Below are 14,026 nucleotides of genomic sequence, written 5' to 3' on the forward strand. Positions count from 1 at the left end.
GAATTAAGGCTAGAGGATGCCTCTCCATTATGGGCCCTTGTTATAAAATACTTTTATCACCAGAAATCAGGCTTGTTCCAACCTCCTTGGTCTTTCAGAAGCAAGCTAAACCCGAGCTATTCCAGTAGTTCTTTTCAATGCTTAAGATAACAGTGTAGAACTGTTTATGTGGTCTTGTTTTAAGATAATTTCAAACATCTGTTAGATGATTATAACCAATTCTATAATTATAGGATAATTATTTCTATTGCACTATTTTATTATGGATGTTTCCCCTTGTAAATAGCTGAGAGTCATAAGATTGTGGCAGTGGCTATATCTAATAAGTAAAATAAATCTCACTTGCAGTAGCCAATCAATGCCATGTACTTAGGGAACATTTAACACTACTTATTACTGAATTAAATCATTGGTTTTTTTGGCTCGATGTTATCTAGGCTGACTGGCAGCAGCTCATTTGCTTTTAAAAACGGGTTTCTCCAGCCTTAGAAATGTTTCACATTCAGCCTCAAATCTTTTCATGTTGTTTACTACTGAATAGCACTCTTTCCCCATCTATATGATGCAAACATACAGAGATCTTGACTCAGAGAGGAAAACATTATGTGTGAGCTTAATTAACACTTAATACTGGAGAGAAACAACACATGTTTTGACTACTACAAAAGAAGAAGAAGAAAAAAAAGACCGGATGATGGTTCACGGCAAGAATAACAGAAAACCGAGAAAAAAAATTACATTTCCCTCCCTCCTTTTTCCATTCCAAATTCTCTTCTCCAAAATGGCTTTTTTTATTAGAAATAGCAGCCAGCCTCAGTGAAGGGGGGGGATATTGAGGCACCCACAGGTGCATTGTGAGTGTGATATCAAAGAAATGGGCTTATATGCATGCATAAAATTAAAAACAAGTAGCAACAGGGACCACGTCAAGGAGGCCTTGAAGCATATGCAACTTTCACTGAATGTTTTCCTTGTTCTTACAGTGGTGATTGTTTACATTCAAGAAACGGCAGACAAAGAATGGCGAGAGGTGAGATGTTACATTGCCCTCCCCGTCCAACACAGATGCATATGTTTTTCATCCAGCAGTGGTCGGCCAAACCTTTCTGGCATATCTTATTGACAGACACCTGAGTTCTGATTGGGTGGATCCCTGCCAGGATCTCTCTATGCAGGACCTCTCTATGGTGTACTAATCTTCCTTCCAACCCCGCTACCAATTCTAGCCCGTTACCCACAGTATTTAGGAGGTTCTAGGGTTAAAAGGGACATGGTGGCTCAGTGGCTAAAACACTGAGTTTGTCAATCAGAAAGGTCTGTGGTTCGAATCCCTAGTACCGCTTAACGGAGTGAGCTCCCATTACTTTTCCCAGCTTCTGCCAACCTAGCAGTTCGAAAGCACGTAAAAATGCAAGTAGAAAAATAGGGACCAGCTTTGGTGGGAAGGTAACAGCGTTCCATACACCTTCAGGGTTTAGACATGCCGGCCACATGACCATGGAGACGTCTTTGGACAGCACTGGCTCTTTGGCTTTGAAATGGAGATGGGCACCGCCCCCTAGAGTCAGGAACGACTAGCACAGTGTTTTTCAACCTTTTTTGTGCAAAGGCACACTTTTTTCATGAAAAAAATCACGAGGCACACCACCATTAGAAAATGTTAAAAAAATTTAACTCTGTGCCTATATTGACTATATATAAAGTAATTCTCCCACGGCACACCTTACACTATGTCACGGCACACTAGTGTGCCACGGCACAGTGGTTGAAAAACACTGGACTAGCACATATGTGCGAGGGGAATTTTTTCCCTTTACCTTTTAAGGTTAAAACCTGGAGATCTGGTTTCATTAATTAAAAAAAAAAGCACAAAGTCAGTGTTGGAACATTTTCCATCCTTTCAGTCACTGCAATCTAAACGAGCAAGTCAAGAACAAAATGTAAGGTATTTACTGACAGAAGCTGGGTAGGAAACTATAACTCATAAACACAAGAGCCCAAATCCCTTTGACAGAAGTGCTGATTTTAAATTGTCTACTGAAGTGGGAGATGAGACCAACTGATCTGCCACCGAGCAGATCATGCTTTTTTTTTTTTTTTTTTACAGCTTTGCCTAGCAGATAATTTCTTTGGCTCCTAACAGATACTGTAAATATGTTCCCTGGAGCAGCTCTCACTTCTGCAAATCATAGCCTTGCTCTCTGTGGGCCACGTGGCCGGAGTCTCATCAAAAGCCTTATCATCCCTGCCTGTGTTATACAGAGCCTTCCAGGACATATGTCCTCTTCCTCTCTCTCTCTCTCTCACTCACTCACTCTCTCTCTCTCTTCTCTGGTGATTAATGTTTTGGGGCCTTAATCCTTAGATTAGGAGGATGGGAAAGGAAACCGGTCAACCTTCATGCAACCAGAAATGAGAAATGGTCCATTGCATGAGGCAAAGGAAGGCAACTGAATCCTATTTGAGCAAAGGAGATGGGGGTAGGATGCTCCACTGGAGCTGAAGAGGATGGGCAGGTTGAAGGCCAGCAGCATCTGGCCATCCCTCTCCATTTCCCAGCCTCTTCTGACTGTGGTGACCGATTGTCTAACTGTGGGGTTTACCTAGCCTGCCAATGGGGGGTATAGATAAGGAGCTGCTTCCTTCTTAACCGCCTGCCTTTGCCTTTCTACTCCCCAGTTTGGCCGCACAGAGGTGATTGATAACACACTCAACCCTGACTTTGTCCGCAAGTTTGTACTTGACTATTATTTCGAGGAAAAGCAGAACCTGCGTTTCGATGTGTGAGTTTCTTCTGCTCTTTTCCCCTTCTTCCCATACCTTCCCCCTCCTTCCTTGTTTTCTTTTATTATTATTGTTTTTCTTGACTCATCTCCTATACAGATACTAGACCTTGTTGCTCCTGTCTGTGGCAGCAGCTAAATTTTGGGAAGCACCGAAAGGCCAAAGGATAATGCATTTTTTTCCTTATGTTTTTCCAGTTACAATGTGGATTCCAAAACGTGCAACCTGCCCAAGAGTGTGAGTATGTCATGGTGGCTTGCCATACACTTCAAACTGGGGGAAATTCATGGGGGGAATTCCCTGTACTGTACATCCATGTGGGGTTTTTCTTTGGTTCAGTTGGGATCTCTGTTAAATGATTAGTGGAAATTAGGCAAGAAAGTCAACAGTAATCGTAGGAAGGAAGAAAAGAATTGTGTTGTCTTTTTAAAACATACCGTATTTTGGGGATTATAAGATGCACCTGACTATAAGACACGTGCCTCATTTTCATCCCTTTTTGGGACCTTTTTTGGCCCTTTTCCAGCCTTTTTTCTACCCGTTTTTGAGGCTTTTTGGCCTGTTTGGGGGGCATTTTTGGCACATTTTGAGGCTTTGCCTCGTTTTTGAGGCTTTTCTTGGCCCATTTTTGAAGCTTTTCTTAGCCTGTTTTTTAGGATTTTTTGGCTCATTTGTTTTGGAAAAATGGACTGAAAAAAGCCTTGAAAAAGTGCCAAAAAGAATCCTCAATATGGCATTTGAGCCTACATATAATTGTGGCCGCAAGAATAACTTATGCACAATTTTGGAAATCCACTACCATACTGTCAGAAGAGGCTATAATTAAAAAGATCTATGAATGTGCAGAAATGGACAGAATGACGGGTTGGCTGAGGGACGAAGGAGAAATGGAACATTACCTTAGCTGGAACTTATGGTATATGTGGGTGACAAGGAGAACAGCAGGGACTTAAAATGGGGAAAGTTAAAAGTGAACATGGGTATTGTAATAGATCCCTGAATTTTGTAATGAGAAGATGTGGCTTAGAGACCTAACAATGAGGAAGGAAAGAAAAAAGTTGGGCTGTGAATGACTGTCACCGCGGGGGTGGGGGGTGTGGGTTGTATGTTTAAAATTGTATTTGTATTTGTATGTTTTACTCTTTAAAAAATGTATAACTAATAAAGATTACTTTAAAAAAAATCCTCAAAAAAGGGCCAAAATAGCCTTAAAAACAGCCCAAGAAAGCCTTAAAAACAGCCCAAGAAAGCCTCAAAAACAGCCCAAGAAAGCCTCAAAAACAGCCAAAAAAAGGCCTGAAAAAGGGCCATGGGAGGCCACAAAATAGCTGGCAGGTGGACGAGGCTTCAGCAATATTCAGTCTATAAGACGCACAGACATTTTCACCCCCTTTTAGGAGACAAAAAAGTATGTCTTATAGTCCAAAAAGTACGGTATTCCTTAAAAAGAAAAGTGGCATGTGTTTTTAGGACAGTGATTGCAACTCTAACACACACACACACACACACATACACACCTACCTTCTAACTTGCCAGCTGTCAGGCATAAGCAACCAGTTCTGGACAGGAAAGGTACAAGTGTACTTTATTGTGCTCCACCCAAAGTACAAGAATCTCTCTAGATTGCTTGCCTTCCCTTGGGAAGAAACAGATACTTACTGTGTAAGTTAAAGGTACTCAGCCATAAGTCTCTTGAAGCTGTGCATAGACTCAAGGCTAGTTCCCTGCTTGACCTTCTTGCCTAGCTGGCTGTGTCCCAACACCAACAAAATTCAACCATTTTGATGTCAAATTTCAACAAATTCTGATCTACCTTTTTTTTTTAAAAAAAAAAGAGTTGGATGTGGTTTTAAGGATAACCATGCAGTTCTTCATCCATGGGATACACATGGAGCAATTCTTCTGTTCTGACCCAAGCTTCCCCAAAAAGCACAAAGCAGATTCCTGGTCCCAACAAAACCCCTTTTATTACATGAATGTGAATTTCTCTCATTCACATTCAGCAAAGGCCTGGTAAACAATCTTTCAAAGGAATATTTATGACTGCAGTCCTTATCTATTTTGGAAAGCTGCCATGTAAATATTTTCCAAATGAGGTGCTGGAAAGGAAAGACTGGGCACAGAGTCTCCGAGATTCACGGACAGATTTTCACACTTCTGAAATGAATCTTAACAACTGAACGAACGAATTGTTTCCTGCAAAAGCCCACTCCCCTTTCGCTCTTTTTTATTTCCTATGGGAGGGGCCAATATCCTTCCACATGTGACTTTACTCCCAAGCCTACCCTGATTTCTGAGTTGTTCTTTTCCTCTGGCAGCTCTGCGCATGCGCATACTGGGAACAGGCTCTAGCTGTTCCTCTGCCTCACTGCTGTCTAGCTCCGTGGGCACCTGATCATTGCCAGACGGCCTCGGCCCCATCTCTGACTCGGAGCCCTCATCCGAGCCTTCCCCAGCCTCCAGGACTGGCCCATGTTCCTCCCCAACCTCCTCACTGTTCAAATCTGCTGCCAACTCCGCTGGTGGGCCATAACATCTTCATCCATATCCCTTCTGCTCCCATGCCCACTCTTAACGTTTCCCCAAAAAATGTGTCATCAGTTTTTGGCCATGCCCTTTCTGGTAATGCTGTGCCCCTTCTGACACTTCCCCAGAAGATTCAGTACCTGCAGTGGAAGGAGCCAGGACAAAGAAATACAAAGAATACATGGAGAAGAATCAGACCAATGGTTTTAGTTAAATTACATTTTTGAATTTATATTTTTAATCTCATAACTAGAGAACCAAGCATGAGAACCTTAACCCAAAGCTTGGGAGATACAAATTAAAGGGACAGGATTTCCACAGTACATTTCAGCTTCTCTTCCTAAACTTCATCCTTTTCTGGTTATCTCTTATGGCTGTCTCCACTGACATTTTTTTAAAGCCACTTTTTTCATGACCCTCAAATCTTGCGCAGTTCTCCTTTCTCTAAGAAAATTAGTATCCTTAGTATCAAGCTACAGCAAGGGTGTCAAACTCAAAGCCCGCAGGCCAGATCCAGCATGCGGGATGCTTAGATCTGGCCCGTGGAGCTGCCCTGGAAACAGCGAAGGACTGGCCCGCGTGGGCTCTGCCAGCAAAAATTGAGCTCCGTTTTCGCTGGCAGAGGGTTACAAGAGGCCATCCCAGCCGAAAATGGAGATTGGGGGCCCGTTTTCGCTGGCAGAGCACTCAGGCAGGGCGCCACTACAGGTGCCCCTGACACAAGTGATGTCAAGCTGGCCACGCCCCCCTGGCCATGCCACTGCCCTCCCCGAAGTCAAACACAACCCTGATGCTGCCCTCAATGAAATGGAGTTTGATACCCCTGAGATATAGCAAACTGAATGAATGAATGAATGAATGAATGAATGAATGAATGAATGAATGAATGAATGAATTCCAAGCTATGACTTAACTAATGAACTTAACCCTCAATGAAATGGAGTTTGACACCCCTGAGATATAGCAAACTGAATGAATGAATGAATGAATGAATGAATGAATGAATGAATGAATGAATGAATTCCATGCTATGACTTAACTAAAGTGAATGGGATGAATGACTGAATCACACATTTTTCCTCCTCTTGGCCCCCTGCCTCCCCATCCCCTCTGTTGTTTCCCTTTAGACCAAAGCCCATGGGGAAAGCACTTCTTCCTTTGTGCATTGTCACATATCTAGATAAAGATATCACTGATGGATCTTTGCGCTATACTCTTATCTGTTAACCAGATGAGAGCTTTCTCAGCTGAGGTCGGCTGCGAAGCCACTAACTCCACTGTCCTTTTTTTTTTACATGCTGCTTTATCCAACCTGACCTATAGAAGGTAAGTTGTGTGTCGCCCTCTAGGGATCATGTGGGATCACTATCTGATTGGACCAGACCAGCAGTGGGAGTCACTTATCTTCCCTACCTGTTCTCAAATGTGAGCACACATGCCGCATCTATGCAGGCGCACTGCCTTCTGCACATGCGCAGTGCTCGTGCATTACTTTGGGATGGGTGGGCGGAGCCTCCCGCAGCCGCCGCTACCAGTTTGCCCAAACCAGAGAGAACCAGCTGAATACCACTTCTGGACCCGACCAGACTGGAGAGCAAAGACTAAACCACTCTAAGTGGGGAGGTGTCTGTTCAAAGGTTAGGTTTTCACAGCCCATTTAGCCAGGTGAAACCCTGGTGGATGCATTTCCAAAACATGATAGGCTTGGTCCATATTGAACTATGGTTTGGATTTTCACGTGACTTAATGTGCTGCACTAACCCAGATTATGGGAGAGTTGCGTATGTTGTTGAGTTTGGGCAAATAGTACTTGAAGATATCCCAAGCAAGCCCCATTAAAGTTGAACCATGCAGAGCATTTGGCTTCTGAAACATTGGATGACCTCCTCCCTGTTATCTTGGAGGTCTACTCAGTTTAGGGAGGTAACACCACGTCTTCAGCTAATGCTGTCCTTGAAACTTTTGGAGAACCTAACCCTGCCCAGGAGAATCAGATTGCAGTCAGTGCAGCACGCTGGAGATATCACCATCTCCAACTGAACAATGGATGATCAAATCTTTGACTTGGTGGGAAGCTGTCCCCTCCTCTCCTTCCCTTCCCTTCCCCTCCTCTCCTCTCTCCTTCCTTTCCTTTCCTTTCCTCTTCCCCTCCTCTTCTCTCCTTCCCTTCCTCTCCTCTCTCCTTCTTTTCCTTTCCTTTCCTCTCTCCCTTCCCCTCCTCTCTCCCCTCCCCCTGCTAGGTCGTGTCTCAGGATTCACCTCTCCTTCTTTTTCTTGGTCTCATCCACAGGACTTCTTAGGCCAGGCCTTTGTGGCCTTAGGGGAGATCATTGGCTCCCAAAGAGGTCGCCTGGAACGGAACCTTACGTAAGTCACAGGAAGGGGTGATCAGGCAAGGTTTTGGGGGGAACCTGGATGATGGTGATCTGGAGGCATCTCTGTTCTAATGCTGTGAGTGCATTATTGCCAGAAACCTAAAATCAAAATTATAAGTTTGGGAAGAAGAGCTTTGGAAGACTAAGGTCACAAGGCCATTGTATCTCTCACACACAAATTATCGCCAATTTTTTTGTTCTGTCACTCTGACAAATCAGCTATCAACGGACACATAGCCTTAAACAACATCTACATATTGTGCAAAAGAGATAACCAGTAAGCCAAAAAGGCGGCAAAAAGACCAAACATCTCCCTTTCTTCTCTAACAGAAGTAAGAGGGGGGGGGAGAAAGAAAGAAAAAATGAATGAAGGAAGGAAGGAAGGAAGGAAAGAAGGAAGGAAGGAAAGAAAGAAAGAAAGAAGAAAGAAAGAAAAAAGAAGAAAGAAAGAAAGAAAGAAAGAAAGAAAGAAAGAAAGAAAGAAAGAAAGAAAGATGAAGCCGTGTCTTTATCCTTCCAGGATGTTGGAACTCTGCCTGAAAATTCTGGGGTTTGGCTAAGATTCTTCAGAGCCCCTACGGATTTGGAAACCCCCAGGATGTAGAAATCAGAAAAAAGACAATTCCAATTTCCCAAAGGTCAATGGCTTCACTCTTATTTGTTCCATTCAAGTTACAGCAAAGATCTGAGGATCTCAGGAAGAGAAACACTTTAAAAACAACAGCCATGTAATTGCTTAATCAGTTCAGCTCTTCTGATTAAAATATCTCATTAGTTGGCAGCCTGAATAAAAAGGAACTCAGCTCTTGGGTGTGGGAGGGCAGCCAAGTGTGGGGGGAGGAGGGATTTTTCTGGAATACTCCAGCTTTGATACAGATGCATTAGCAAACTGAAGGAGCAGGATGGCCTGGCTATTCTGAGCTATGTGTGGGAAGGATTGTGTTTGGAGCTGATATTATTGGCTGAAGGCCATCAGTCCTTCAGCTTTGGGGGAGGGGTGGGAAACTTGTGGGAACTTCTGGGGTTTTCCACCTGGCAGCAAAGACAAAGCTGGAGTTCCTGGGGACCTGCTTCCCCGTCAGAGTCTAATTCCTTCTGACAAAGTATGCAGCTGCCCCCTTAAAATGGTTGTGATATACAGCAGTCACCTTGTGTGGTGGAATGTAGTCTGGATTCCCAGGAGGGCAAAGAGGCAGTAAAGCTTGGAAAGTTTGGCTGGCAGGAAGAGGGTCGAACCTAGAAGTTACCATGTCAGGGTTCCAAGTAATACACCCATAGCAAACAGAACTCCGAGGCAAACAGTTTCCTCAAAGAATACATTTATTGGATATATCATATTGGTACAAGCTGGTGAAAACCAACTCTAAGGGTTCCCACAGTTTTCACCTACCATATTTTTTGGAGTATAAGATACACCTTTTTCCCTCAAAAAAGAGGGTGAAAATCTGGGTGCATCTTATACACTGAATACAGCAATTTTGGCCTCCTGAAATCCCGCCCCCTTTGCAAAAATGGCCGTACATAGCCTTTAGAAGGCTTCTAGAGGGCTCCTGGGGGCTGGGGAAGGCAAAAACGAGTGAAAAATGTGCTGTTTTTTGGTCATCCCCCCCCCCCCCGCAGCCCCCAGGAGCACTCTACAAGCCTCCTAAAGCCTATGCATGCCCTTTTTTTTTTCACAAAAAACTTAAAAGAACAGGCCATTTTTGGGAGGTGTGCAGAGTGCAAAAACTGTTTTTTTTTAATTTGCCTCTTCAAAATCTTGATGCGTCTTATACTCCAAAAAATACAGTAATTAAAAATAACAATTTTCCCCTTTTACCCCAAACTATCTGTCACATGGTCCAATCGAGGTGATGTGCAGTCACTTGGAAACTTCACTTCTCCTCTCCTCAGCCACCTATGGGAATATCCTTTTTTTTAAATTTTTAAATAATTTAATTTTATTTTATCAATTTCATATATACATTCACAATTATATGATCTCATAACTGTTATTAATAATATGTATTTATAACAATTTTTCCCTACAGTTGACAATATACTTGAAGATTGCTTTTTTAACATCCCATAGATCCATCTTATCTTACAACGGTCCTACTTCTTCTTCCCTCCCTCCCTCTTTCCTTCCCTCGTTTCTTCTCTCCTACTCCCCTTCCTTCCCTCCCTCCTTCCCCTTCCCTCCTTCTCTCCTTTCCTCCTTCCTTCCCTCCTTCCTTCCTTCCTTCCCTCCTTTCTTTTCTCCTTCTCTCCTTCCTTTCCCCCTTCCTTTCCTCCTTCCTTCCCCCCTTCCTTCTCTCCTACATTCCCTCCTTCCTTCCCTCCTTTCTTCTCTCCTTCTCTTCTTCCTTCCCTCCTTCCTTCCCTCCTTTCTTCTCTCCTTCTCTCCTTCCTTCCCTCCTTCCTTCCCTCCTTGCTTCCCTCCCTCCTTCCCTCCTTCAGGGAATATCCTTGATTCACAGGGGAAACTATTTTGTTTTGGCTACAAAACCCCAGCTATCTCTATTCCCCCCTTCCTATCCCTCAGCACCATTGTGGCAGCACTGAAGCCTCCAAGATGGCCTCGGTCAGGCTAGCTTCAGAGTTGACATCCCAGAATAGCTCTGCAAATAGTTGCTTTAGTCTGGCAAGATTCCGTCTGTAGGTGAAGAACAATCAAAGCAACTAAGATAACTCCACCAGTCGTTCTTGGGACCTGACACTTTGCTATGGTGGGAATTAGGAAGCAGGCCCCCTGATTACTCCTTCACTCTGATCTCCAACTGTGGGGAATCTATTCCTATGCTGTGTCGTTGGCATTTATGCTTTCTGACTGAAGGAAGCTATTCAGGTTAACCATCCATGCCAGGCAAATAAGAATCACATCGCTTTAATATAATGGGGGGAAGGGACTGCAATTCCCTTCAATATTATTATCCCACCCAATGGCCTCTTGCAGTTTAGGTATTTAATTTTTGTTTATTGCCAATCTTCTCAGCTCAGCTAACTTTGGATTCAGGGTCCAGTAATTTCCGACAGGCACGCTATAAAGCAAGAGAGCTGCTATATAGCTGTTATGGTTATTAGCACATCATTCTAACAAGAAAATGGGGGAATATAAAAGACGACGGTGATGTTGATGGATAGCCACAAGCTTGTCTTCCTTTTCTTCTGCTTTACACAGAGAAGGAAGGAAGCCCTACTAGAGGCTTCACATTAACTGTTTTGTTTCATTTTCCAATCAAAAGTGATAGGGAGTCTATTGTTTGCCACCCAATCTGAGCAGCAGAATGGTAGGGTTCTGTGGAGGCTGCAGAAAAGGGACTGCAGGTTACCCATCCCTCTTATAAAGCAATGCCTGCAATCCATTTTTGGTAGTTGAAGCCACAAATTGGGTTTTCTCCATCATTACTGTTTATCTTGCTTTTAACCATTTCCAAGCTTTGTTTATGTATATTACTAACTGTTAATCTCTATCTATCATCTGTCTATCTAACTATCATCTATATATCATCTATCCATATCTATCTATCACCTAATCTATCTCTGTGTATCTCTCTATGTATATCTGTCTGTCTGTCTGTCTGTCTATCAACGATCTATGTATCTATCTATATCTGGCTATTTGGCTATCATCTATTTATCTATCTGTCTATCATCTATCTATCTCTGTCTATTTAGATGATAGATAGATAGATAGATAGATAGATAGATAGATAGATAGATAGATAGATAGATAGATAGATAGATAGATAGATAGATAGATAGATTAGATAGATAGATAGATAGATAGATAGATAGATAGATAGATAGATAGATAGATAGATAGATAGATAGATAGATATAGATAGATGATAGATAGACAGATAGATATATCTGCCTATCTACTATCTGTCTCTATATATATATATTTGTCTGCATCTATCTATCTATCATCTATCTATCTATCTATCTATCTATCTATCTATCTATCTATCTATCTATTTATCTATCTATCATCTATGTCTACCTCTATTTCTGCCTCTGTCTCTATCTATCATCTGTCTATCTATATCTGCCTGCATTCCTGCCTGCTTGCCTGCCTGCCTGCCTGCCTCTCTCTCTCTCTCTCTCTCTCTCTCTCTCTCTCTGTTTCTCTGTCTGTCTGTCTGTCTGTCTATCATTCTATGTAGCTAACTAGCTAGCTAGCTGTAGCATCTAGCTGTCTACCACACACTGTGTTCTCTGCCTTGGGCGCCACCAAAAACGATGGGTTTCAGTTCCCATGATCCTCCACTTGCACGGCACATGAAGTTATGGGAGTTGAAGCTCACCACGTATGAGAGGTACAGGTTTGGGGACATTGTTTTACTATGAAATCCTAACTGGTATCCGTGCATGGCTGCTGACTTCCTCCTGGATGTGTATTGGTGATAGTATTTCATCTTTCCCATTTGTGTCCCTGCCCACACATCTATCCTACATTGCCACATTGGTTCCATTACTGACAGCACGAGCAACTTCTTTGCAGCAGCAAGAAGGGACCGCTCCTACCCTAACCTTGAGGTTTTTATCTCTCTATCACATTTAGGGGAATTCCAGGAAAGAAATGTGGTGCCATAGTGCTGTATGCTGAAGAGCTCAGCAATTGTCGGGTGAGTGGCTTGTTCTCTCTCTCATCTTGGTGGAGGGGGGGTGGAGTTAGGAACCCCTTCCCTCCCACCACCTCATGCATAGTGGGACATGAGTAAAATGAGTGGGGCAGCCGCTCTAAGATGAACTACCAATAAAGGAGAATATTTGTAGCGTAGGGTTGAACTGTGCGGGTCCTTGTTGCTCTCTGAGCTTGGTTGTTTCCTTGCAGATGTTTCATTTCCCAAACAAGGTCATTTCATCACTACTAGTACTGATGATGTTATCTAGTTCAAGTAACAAAATGCCTGCAAGAAAATAACTCAGCTTATAGAGAGCAACCGAGGTGAACACTTTTTACATCAATGTCCAATTAGAGCAGGGACAAACAATTTTTGCTGAATCTACCTTTTCCCCCAAAAATAAGACCTTCCCAGATAATAAGCCCAATTGGGCTTTGGAGCGCGTGCACTAAAATAAGCCCTCCCCCCAAAATATTGCAACACAGCAGCAGCTATGAGTGGCCACACTCACCGCCTCCTGCACATCAAAAATAATAAGACCTCCCTGAAAATAAGGCCAAGTGTTTATTTTGGGGGAGGGGTCAAAAGAAAATAAGACCCTGTCTTATTTTGGGGGAAACACGGTAGGACCATACTTGACTTTTGAATGGCATGGTGTGAATTGCCAGAAAAAAGGTGGAGGAAGATACCCAACCATAACTCACACTATTCAATGTCACTCAATAATCCGTGGTGTAGCTACCCAAAATAAAATTACCTATTTTTAAAATGGCCAGATTTTGCGGGGATTCTCTCTTCAAATCTCATGACTTTTCAACCTTCATAGCCAGAATCCTTCAGGATTTTATGTGGGAACAGCAAAATCTTAATAAGACTTAGCAATGTTTAAAGCCTTTAACTTAAAGTTGAATTAATTGTGCCATGTACTTGTACCATGATGCAGAATAATGGAAGGGACTGTGGAGGTCTTCTAATCCAGCCCCCCTGCTCAAGCAAGAGACCCTATACCATTTCAGACAAATGGCTGTCCAGTCTTTTAAAAGCCTCCAGTGATAGAGCACTCACAACTTCTGGAGGCAAGTTGTTCCACTGATCAATTGTTCTCACTATCAGCAAATTTCTCCTTAGTTCTCAAGAGCATGAGGCAAACTCCTTGTCCCGACAAAAACCCCTTTTATTAATTGACTGTGAATTCTGCTCATTCACATCCAGCAAAGTCTTTCAAGGGAGGATTTACAGTCACAGACCTTATCTGGCTTGGAGACCTGACAGGGCGATATCTGCAGAACTTGGCAAGGAGTCTCAGAGAGTCACAAACCAATTAAGCGAACTAATTGTCTCCTGCAAACTCCACTCCCCTTTCGCTCCTCTTTTACTTGCTCTGGGAGAGGCCATTCATTGTTCACCTGTGGCCTTACTCCCAAGTCGACCCCTGTTCTTTAGCTGTTCCCTTTGTCTGGCAACTCTGCACATGCGCACACTGGGAACAGGCTCCAGCTGTTCATCTGACTCACTGATGTCTGCTCTGAAAGCAGCTGATAACTTTCAGACAGTTCTGGCCTCCTCTCTGCCTCCGACACAGATCCCTGCTCCAAGCCTTTCCCCAGACTCCACGACTGGCCCATGTTCCTCCCCAACCTCCTCACTGTCCGAATCTGCTGCCAGCTCTGCTGGCCACTGGCGAGCCATAACAGACCTCCTCTTCTTTGTGGCAACCCCAGAACATCAAAA

At 43.3% G+C, this 14,026-nt stretch overlaps 2 protein-coding genes across 2 annotated transcripts in view; both read left to right on the forward strand.

Moving 5' to 3' along the window:
• LOC148047918 (copine-9-like) overlaps positions 1–14,026 on the forward strand; it is a 47,560-nt gene that overhangs the window by 32,810 nt on the left and 724 nt on the right. Inside the window, exons 3-7 of the mRNA XM_087708193.1 lie at positions 984–1,030; positions 2,680–2,783; positions 2,982–3,021; positions 7,601–7,677; positions 12,232–12,295. Coding sequence (XP_087564319.1) covers positions 984–1,030; positions 2,680–2,783; positions 2,982–3,021; positions 7,601–7,677; positions 12,232–12,295 — 332 coding nt within the window. The remainder of the gene's footprint in view (positions 1–983; positions 1,031–2,679; positions 2,784–2,981; positions 3,022–7,600; positions 7,678–12,231; positions 12,296–14,026) is intronic.
• LOC106548182 (copine-9) overlaps positions 7,605–14,026 on the forward strand; it is a 30,645-nt gene continuing 24,223 nt past the window's right edge. The window contains exons 1-2 of the mRNA XM_087708677.1: positions 7,605–7,677; positions 12,232–12,295. The gene's annotated coding sequence lies outside the window, so the exon portion shown is untranslated. The remainder of the gene's footprint in view (positions 7,678–12,231; positions 12,296–14,026) is intronic.

The sequence above is a fragment of the Thamnophis sirtalis genome, unplaced genomic scaffold (genome assembly GCF_051295495.1).
Source record: "Thamnophis sirtalis isolate CommonGarterSnake01/CBP01778 unplaced genomic scaffold, rThaSir2_p1.2 scaffold_3, whole genome shotgun sequence".
In the NCBI taxonomy this organism is placed as follows: domain Eukaryota; kingdom Metazoa; phylum Chordata; class Lepidosauria; order Squamata; family Natricidae; genus Thamnophis; species Thamnophis sirtalis.